Raw genomic sequence first — 10,245 nt, 5'->3', positions numbered from 1 at the left:
ATTAAATATATTTTTTGATAGGGGCTTTCTGCCAGTTCTCCTCACCCATTGGTCTGTTGTTCACATATTCCTTCTGCACACTAGAGTTCACAGCATAGGGTAATGGGTCAGCCCACTTCAGTAATTGGCTAACCACTCTGAGTGATGGTATTCAGCTCTTTCACAACTTCTGTTTCACAAGAAGCACATCCCCACACAAGGTAGTTCCTTTAAATTCTAAGGCAACTTCTATGGCAACTTGTGCTTTTTGAGAAGGAAGAACAGTCTTTGCTTTTTTTCCCATTTTTCAAAATATTGGCAAGGGCCTGCCAGCACTCACAAAAATGTTTTATAAAAACCATGGCAAAGCTAAACAAGCACTGGCAAAGTCAAAAGGCTGGCAGCAAACACCACACTGATTGGCTGTGACAATGCTTTTTTTATCATCTGTTCTCATCTGTACCCCAAGTACCTCTCTCTTGAAACTGTCCACTGCTCATGCCCAGTCAGTCACAAGACAAATACACGCCAGGTATGCACTCACACAAAGGCTCGCTAGATACCTTGGTCCATTTAGTTTCTGTATGTTGCGCTGAGAACATTGTGCAGCCTCATGCCCTGCGCTGTAAGACAGTTACCACAAGACGTTTTCTACTCAAACCAAGTCCTGCTCTAAACAGTTTTGTCACCCGAGAAAGCAAAAAAAAAAAAGAAATTGGACAAAATATGTATAACTCAACAATTGCAGGTTTACGCAAGATGGCCCTTAAACAAACGGTCCTCAATACATTGAGTTGCAGACAAAAGACATGCAAAGGACATCAAGTTTATTTGGTGGAACAGATGCCATTTGGGAAATTGATTGAAGCTGCTTGCAAGAAGGGTAAGTCAGATGTTATTATTTGAAAGTAACAAGAGAAAAATGTCACCAAATTTCAACCTCTGCTCCTGTTAGCCCTAAAGAGAGCTGCCCAAACAAAACGATTCAATCTTCAATTACCCCACTAGGCAGCTCCCCCCGAATTTACACTGCAGTACAATTTGAAGAATTTTAGCCCAAATCTGCAGATTTATTCGGAAAATAGAAAACCTGGTTAACGAACCAGTTAGTGCTTACATGCTCCAAAGTGGTGCTAATTTATCCGGATTTTAAAAAACATATTAGACTTTAAAGGGCAACCGCGAGTCTGTTTATTGGATGTACACATATCAAATAAAGGGTTCTCTCGTCTGCAGCCTAATATTCTTGGTCTCATGTTATCATTCCTTGCACCTGAATTTCACCACTTCTTCACTGTGCTGTTGGACTTTTACAAAGCGATACCAAAGGGGATGATGGATGGAGCGTTTGAACAAATCAAACACTCGCCCCCAGTCAACTGATCTGGGTTTAATCCATCACCATACTTAAGCTCACTCCGCCACCCCAGTTCAGACATGGCCATATGCAAATAAGTCTGACCCTGTGCCTCATGGGAACAGTCCAGCCCGAATTGCCAAGCCCTGTATTCCCTGGAACGGAAGCAAGCATCCTGGGACCGGTTTCAGGTTCATAACGCTCATCAGCCAGGCTATCTTGAATACAGTGGCCAAGTGAGCAAGGGACTCACGTCTGAGCATACCCTGCCAACTTATGGCAAACAAAGCGATACCAAAGGGGATGATGGACGGAGCGTTTGAGCAAATCAAACACTCACCCCCAGTCAACTGATCTGGGTTTAATCAATCATCATTCTTTAGTTTGCTCAAGCGCTCCGTCCATCATCCCCTTTTGTATCACTTTGTTCGCCCTAAGTTGGCAGGGTATGCTCAGACGTGAGTCCCTTGCTCACTTTGCCACTGGATTCAAGCTAGCCTGGCTTATGACGGCTGAAATGCCAGAAACCGGTCCCAGGATGCTGGTTTCCGGCACAGGGAAGACATGGCTTTGGCAGTTCGGGCTGGACTGTTCCAATGAGGCACAGGGTTAGACTGATTTGCATATGGCCATGTCTGAACTGGGGTGGCGGAGTGAGCTAAAGAATGGTGAGGGATTAAACCCAGATCAGTTGACTGGGTGTGAGTGTTTCATTTGCTCAAGCGCTCCCTCCATCATCCCCTTTTGTATCGCTTTATTCGCCCTAAGTTGGCAGGGAATGCTCAGACGTGAGTCCCTTGCTCACTTTGCCACTGGATTCAAGCTAGCCGGGCTGATGACCGCTGAAATGCCAGAAACCGGTCCCAGGATGCTGGTTTCCGGTCCAGGGAAGACATGGCTTTGGCAGTTCAGGCTGGACTGTTCCAATGAGGCACAGGGTCAGACTGATTTGCATATGGCCATGTCTGAACTGGGGTGGCAGAGTGGGCTAAAGAACGGTGATGGATTAAAACCCAGATCAGTTGACTGGGGGTGAGTGTTTGATTTGCTCAAGCGCTCCGTCCATCATCCCCTTTAGTATCGCGTTGCACTTTTACAAGCACCTGCAGCCTCTTCTGCCCCTGTGTGAGGCAGGGTGCCTTTCCACAGTGTTCCACCCACATCACACAAGCCCCCGAAGAAGGGCTGGCAAAGAAGGGGGGGGGAGCAGTGCCTTCTTAATGCATGGGCACACTGGGCAGTTGCCCTGGGGCCCCACGAGCATAGGGGCCCCATTCAGGCCAGCATTTAACACAAATTTTTAAATAAACATTTTTTTTCTGTGAGCCTTTTATTCATCTGTTTTGATAATTAACGCATACATAAAAGGCATTGTCATTTACAATGCCAATAGCACAAACTCTTGTAAATGCCAGACCTATTTCACTTCCAAGAAGCGGCCGCCATTGTCCCGGACTGCTTGGAAAGTGAAAGCGCATATGGTACGCTGAATGTTGCAGGAAAGCATGTTGTGCATGCAGTAGGAGAAACTTGTTAACGAAAATAGTGCTTACAGACTAAATAAGACATAGCGTGTAGAAACGGGAGTAAAAGGGCCAGTCCTCATGAGAAATTACAAATGAAGACAAGGCGGTACTAAGGAGGGACTAACAAGCCTATTAACTAATCGGAAGACAGCATTTACAAAGGACAATTACACAAGCCAATGAAAAATAAGGGGAGAGCTTCAAATCCATACTTGAATTCAGCATGCCTCGCAGAGCAGTGCATGCACTGCCCAGGCTCTACCTAAAATGTCAGAAATCTAGAACTAAAAGTTATTTTGCATAGTACAACTCTGTGCTTTGGCACAATGACATAGATTACCAACACCAACTTTTTTTTAGTCAACAGCTTGTTGGATTGTGGGGCCTGCAGTTTTGCTTTGAACTGCTTCATTATGGGATTAAAATACCAGCATGCAAAGTGATGCTGTCTAAAATACCTAAATTGGCTGCAGGTCTTTTGCATGACAGGGAAGCACTTGTCATCTATGTTTTAACATTCTACAAAGGCCCCAATTCCATTAAAAAAAACACTTGTTTTATGCATAAAACCAAAAATAAACTGTGCACACTTATTTTGTGAGGTTTCACTCTTTCCCTTGCTCCATGAATTAAAACAAGCATTGGCAATGTGGATCTTTTTTCTGATGTGTAGTAGAAAGTTATATACCAAGCTTCACAACACAAAGGTACAACATGGACAGCTGCAGTGCAAATTTCTCTGACACAAATAACATGGGCAAATTGCAGCAGCAGAAATAACATCACACAATTCTCTCACACAATCAGGACAGCCACAACAGAGGTAGCTGACTCATTAAAGAGTGAACGAAAGGTATTAAAGGACTGTTGTATAATTTTCATTAACAGACAAACATACTGAAAGTACAAAACTCCTGCAAGAAATAGTCAAACCTGTTCTAGAATTACCATACATGTATGTACTCATATAAGATGATGAATGCTCATCTACCTAATGTGGTACACTTTTTAAGTGGGTTACATATCTTGCACTTGGAATCATTCAAGAGTACTAGTGTCTACTGGTTGTACAGACTCCTACCAAAGGGGTTCCTAGTTTGGATGAGACTATGCCGACATTTATGTACTACCTTTGTTTATTGGTCAGACCTATATTAACATTTTATGTGGGCGGGATAGAAATGTTTTTACTGTGGTCTCACTACCACTTAAATAAAAATGGGAGGGCTGAGTAATGGACCCTACTTCTCTTTCCATCAACACGTTTTGGACCTTGAAAATTGCCCCGTTGGGCTCAGGCATCTTCCCCAGGAATATTGGTATCTCGCATCAAATACTATGAAACAATCCCTGCTTCACGGGGAATGTTCACCAGCCTCGCAAGAAGGAAGAGGCAATGAGGAAGGCCTCGCATGAGGCTATTGGTGAGGTTGTCAGTATGCAGCATGTTTGCCATTGCAATAACAGCGTTCAATATGACATATACCATGTCCATGCTGCCAACCCGCACTCACAACTGACTGGGGTTGGGTAGTAGGAGTGCATAGGCCTTGAGACCAGAAACCATACGTCCAACACCAAGGCATCTCCTGCTTCGCTAAAATATGGCAGTGATACGGTGACCATCAAATCCATAATTCTCCACTGCCCCATCTGTGTTAATTCCTGTCTGGAAAACCAGTGCTGTGGAGGCTTAAGGGACAGTGCATAGCTCAGCCTGACCTCCCTCACTCTTTCAAAATTGTCAGTGACTGCACTTTATTAATAGCTGAGGTATGAACTTTTACATGAAATAAAACACCTTTTGGATTTATTCACTTTACCAACTTAGATTATATCACTAGTCTGAGCAGCCTTTCTGCTGTGAGAATTGTATTAATGACCCTGGAGGCACGTCAGTTGTATTATTTTCTCTAATGTAAACCTTTTATTTTTATAGCTGGAGCAACATTATGGTCTATTAAACCATACACAAGAGGTTATTGGAAAGTGTGCATCCTTAACTATTTCAAGGTGCTCTCAAATTTGGTAATCATGGGAAAAGAGGCAAGTAATTGCTGGTTAGTCAAGCTTAGAAGCTGGTACTGAACTCAGTGATTTTTATTAGAATTTGTGCAATTCACATTCTTTCCCCTTTTGCCCCGATTAACATTTTATAAGTGACCCAAAAGGCAAGTCAGTTGCCTTATGCCTCTTATACAAGGAAAACCTCATAAAAATCATTAAAAGGTTACTAAACCTGCAGGTCTAGGGACTTACTTAATCTGCTTGACGTAATTATAATGCTCTTGACCCATAAACTGGTTTCAAATTATGTGATCCTAGGCTAGCTTTTTATTATTTATCACATGGGTGAGCATCTTTCAAATACGCAAGCTCAGCACGCGTGCTGAACAAAAAACACTTTTGTTTGATTTAATAGACTACGTTTTTGCTCCATATATAATAAAAGTTGAGCCACATATAGGATACACATGACCTCTGACTTGCCACTTAGTTTATTAACTGCATTGTCATCAGGGTGAGGTAGGAACGTTTCTCAAATCATGTTTAAAAACTATGACTTTTAATAAATACATACCCGTAGCATGAAGTGATAGCTCACTTATTTGCAATCAGCAGGTTTTCCATTCAAATGGCCACAGCATTTCACACTTACTTGATTTTACTGATAAAACTGTATAGTGTATAATGCCCCTCATCATAGAAATGCTTCACTCTGGGTAGAAACAGTGCAACTATCCCTCCTTCAGAGGACAGGTGCAGCTAGTGTAGTACGAGTACAAGTGGGTACAAATCTGACAACAGCACTGCAAGCCTAAATTCCTCAAAGAATTGGGGTAGCATGGCATTAGCAAAGCAAGCTTCCCTCTCCCATAGAATGCAATAAGTACTATCTTTCATTTCCTTAGGACAGACCCAGTATAACAGGGAAAACTGTTGGAACGTCACGGCCTCAGCCACGTGTGTTCCAACATCATGAGCACACTTGCCTTAACCCCACATATGCGTGGTTAAGGCAGTGCGCAGTCTAGCTGCAGGGTTTTAGGCCTCAGGACAGGAGGAGGGGACTGGGTAGTGAGATAGTTTTTAGGGCTTAGGGGAGGGTGGGTAATTTGGTGGGTAATTTTTAGGTCTCGGTGGGGGTCGTTTTTAGATTTCGCCTGCACAGCGCTTGAGCTGTGCTAGAGAAATCGAATGTTTTAAATATAAACTTAAAAGGGAGTTACATCCCGCATCCTCTTTTTCCTGGCTTCTCATTGGTTCTTGTGCGTGCTACTTACTTTTCCTCCATGTCTATTGGCCGTAGCCTATTTTCCTCCATGTACCAGTGCTTGTTCCTCGTCTGCTTCTCTTATCAGTTTCCCGCCGCCGATATACTGTTGGTGGAATAATCTTTTCATAAATAAAGTTCTGCCTCTTTCTGCTTTTTCGTCTTGCAACAGTTTTATATATAAATGTAACTCATCATCAGGAGATATTTAGTAATTTTCCCAGAATCACGGGATGTTGCACTGGCAAGACTCGAACCAGGATCCCCAGCTCTGGAGTCCGCAGCTCTGCCTGCTGCATCACAATCTCTCTACACAGTTAGAGTTGTCAGGGAGCTCTTTCCTTCATCCTAGATGGTGATTGATGAAAACAGCTTATTTATTATTCATCATATAGGCGAACCCGATGCATTACCAAAGCTTGTACTTTTTGGGAAGCACTCCATGAGGATGCATGTCGTTTCCAGAGGTCTCCCATGTGTGCCTTTCTTCCCTCACCCGCCCCTACACTCAAGCTTTGTGACGCTCTCTCACCCATGTGACTCTCTGCCACCCCCTTTCTTATTTCTCAGCACCTCACAAAAAATGTTTCACACATTTCTTATTGGTAAATAAAAAGAAAATAAACGGCTGCTTCACAGGTTTAATTTTGTTCACATTTAGAGATTTCATTATTGTTTATTTAAACCAGTTTCCGATTTTACGGAACCAATTGCAGAACATTTTCCACTCTTTCTCCCAATACTTCCACTCAGTATTGGGATAAGTTAATAATGTCTGTGAAACTGTCTCTCTTGCGCTGGTGAGACTCGGACCGGAATCCCGAACTCTTGTGTCAGCAACTCTGGACGCTGTGCCACATCCTCTCCATTCCTGTGATACTTGTATGGGAGCTCTTTCTTTCGTCCCGGATGGTGATTGATAAAAACACCTTATTATTCCCAACATAGGCAAAACCGATGTTTAAATTAGGGGTTATGGTTTTAAGCCTAAGGGTTAGTGGAATGGGTAGTTTTATGGATATCACGAGGGTAGGAGGGGCTTGGGATACCGTATGTTAAGGGGCAGGGTTTTAGGCCTCGGAGTAAGGGGAGGGGAATGGTTAGTTCTCAGGGAAGGTTTTGGCCCCCAGAGTGGGGGAGGCAGGTAGGAGGTGGGTTATAGCTTAGGGCAGGGGAAAGAGGTCAGAGTAGTGGCAACCTCAGCCATGCATACCCCTTTGCAATTCATGCCTTTACCACAAAATTGCATAGTAAAGGCATACGTGGTAAAGGAATGTGTGGTGAAGACACATTTGTGGATTGTGCTGTGTGGTAGAGGCACGCATGTTTTATCCATGCGTGCCTCTACCATACAACCACATTGCAGAGTTGGGCAAGCTTTCATTACTCAGAGAACGTGAACAGTTAAGGCATAAGTGACATGTCGGTTACAGACAGATTTCTGAAACAGGTGCTTAACTCACTAAGAGGAATGTATAGGTGGATGAGTTCTGACACCATTCTCACTTCGGTGATATTCCACATCGGCACCCTGAAAATCCTCCTGCTGTCACTCTGAGACCTATTTTTTATTGATTCTGTGTTTTGCCATCTATTGAGAAATTGTAGTAACCTAGATGGTCATTATTATTTGGAAACCTTGCAACAGCCTAAGTAACTCTGCTCTAGACAAGCACACAGGTTCCAACCTCTTTGACAAGGTCTTAACGTGTGCACATCAGGCTTTGGGCAATCCCAGCCTCAGGGCTGCACCTGTTCAAATTGTTGAGGGCCGCCAGTATTGGATTGTCAATTTCTTGCAAAACCCCCATTTTTGTCATCTAATCGTGAGCAAACATATGTTTTCCTTCTAGCTGCACACTGTTCAATCAGTCACAAGGCCAATGTACACAAGGTACACACTCACTTATGAAAAGGCTCCCAAGACCCCCATTTCCGGCTAGCTTCTGTAAGCCGCACAATTTATACGTTAATAGCGTAGCGCAAGCGCTAAAGGACGGACATTAATGCATTACTACTGAAAGGAATAGTCAAGTAGACAGAACATGGAAAAACACATTACAGTCCTATTTTAGAAGTTTTCATTCTTTAAAATACAAAACCCTTGGTTAGCATTACATAACGGCATAGTACAACAAAACATGTTTGTAATTAAATTAATGCTTCTGGGAGGAGACTCAAGGCAGGCATTAAAGGCCTTATTCATTAATTTTCAACAGTTCTTGAGGCTGTCATTGGCAGGTATCTGCTGTTTTCTTCTTTGGTGATAGTAAATACTATTAATCCCATTAGGTATTTCATTAAGCAATACTAAAAACATTTAAGAACTTTAAAAGTAAAAAATGTGGCAGTTGTATTCAGTTTATCCAAAAGAGTTGCAAAGGGGCGTTGGAGATAATAACATGATTGCATTCTCCACCAGTCAGACCCCGCCCTTAAGCACCATATGCAGACAAGTGTGAGGACAAGAGACTCTCCTAAAGTAGTGGTCCGGAGCAAGATAACAAGGAGATTGGTGTCTTTCTGAAGGAGTTCTTATTCTAGCCATGCCATGGACACGTGGGTTCCCCCAGGAAGAGGCTTGGCCAGCCGTTCATCTCTCCGTGGTCGACAATGGTTACAATTCATCCTTCTTCTTCAGAATGAGATTTCTCACTAATTCCTTGATCTGGGGTTTGATTTCCTCCACAGAGACGGTAGGAGCCCACGCGTTCACCACCTTTCCATCAGTGTTCACCAAATACTTCCAGAAGTTCCAGTCTGGCTCCTTTTTAGAAGATTCTTTCAAAAAGAAAATACAACAGGTGAGTGGAGGCCTCTTGAGACCAGATCTAAAACATACAGTGATATCTGTGATTTCTCATTTTTCACATGACCCTCTTCCAGCATGCAGTGCCATCAGCTTTTATTACCAATAGGGTGGGGCTGAAGGGTTGAGGCAGGGGTAAAACTCCCTGTGGGTTAGAAGCGGGAGGATGGCTGAGGTGGGCTTTGGATGCATCCTCCTCCCCTCTCACAGCGCTCTATCCTAGAGAAGCCAATCTTGTTGTAAGCTAGCATGGGCGCTGTCGAGTTATCCCAAGAGGGAAGCAGGCTGCTTCCTCAGTCCATTTATCCCACTTTGTTGTGTAGGGGAGAAGGGCTGAAGAGCTGCAACAATGCGTCCAGTGCATTGCCTCACTAGTATCCCACAGTCAATGAAAATGCAGTCAGTGTTTATGCTATTCTGTTTTTACTGTTAGTACTTATTAATGAATATGAATAGATCCTCTCTTCCCTGAGTGCCTCGCTTGTACGCTTTCATCATCTCAAGATCATCTAAGACCAACCTCGCAAGACACTTTCGCCAACAGACTTTATGACAACCAGGTCACCTCCACATCATACCGGCTTCAGAAAAACTGATGGAGTCAGTACAATTTTCACAATGTGGTACACTTTGCTTCTTCAGTCCAGAGCTCTCCTGTTGTTACTTTCTTACACCAAAGCATGTGATCATGGTAAGTCATCATCCCTAAATCCCTTCTACTAGTGAGGTCAAGTGAAGAATTAACATTTCTGCTTAAATATTTGTTGCACTCATGTATCTGACAAACAAGTAAGATAGAATGCAGTCTTTTTTGACATTCGGGTAGGAGACATCGCTGTGTGACGTTTTACAACTAGTTAAGTTTTCATAACGGTGCTGCTGATATAGCGCTCTAGACGCAGATATCCCTGTTCTTCCCATTGAACCACAATGGCACAATACTGCAAGTTTGACTTAAAAAATAGTCTTCAAGAAAGATTCAAATTATTCGGAACCGAGAAATTAAGTCTTATATTATAAGGATGCACGTTTCATCGAATAACTTCCTGGCTGAGGAAACTCTGCGCGCCCTGGCTATGTCTACTCCGCTATATGGTTTCCACTTTGAACCTCTGTAGCTCCTAGCCCCTCTGTCATGTAATAACACTTGTCTAACCTAGGCTATCTGGATAACTTGTCACACATTTTGATGTGTGTTAATACCCATCCAACTTTATCTTGTTTTATTTCATGTGCCTCAATCTTGTAACTACATTGCATAATTGCATACTTAAATTAGGTACTTTGTAAGATAGGCAAT

At 43.0% G+C, this 10,245-nt stretch overlaps 1 protein-coding gene across 1 annotated transcript in view; it reads right to left on the bottom strand.

Annotated features, from left to right (window-relative positions):
• Window positions 1-6,763: 6,763 nt before the first annotated feature.
• GPX7 (glutathione peroxidase 7) overlaps window positions 6,764-10,245 on the bottom strand; it is a 92,068-nt gene continuing 88,586 nt past the window's right edge. The window contains exon 3 of the mRNA XM_086952447.1: window positions 6,764-8,917. Within this exon, the coding sequence (XP_086808573.1) occupies window positions 8,754-8,917 (164 nt within the window). The 3' untranslated portion in view covers window positions 6,764-8,753. The remainder of the gene's footprint in view (window positions 8,918-10,245) is intronic.

Source organism: Lissotriton vulgaris, chromosome 1_1, assembly GCF_964263255.1.
Source record: "Lissotriton vulgaris chromosome 1_1, aLisVul1.2, whole genome shotgun sequence".
NCBI lineage: Eukaryota > Metazoa > Chordata > Amphibia > Caudata > Salamandridae > Lissotriton > Lissotriton vulgaris.
This window is presented reverse-complemented; position numbering and strand designations above follow the sequence as displayed.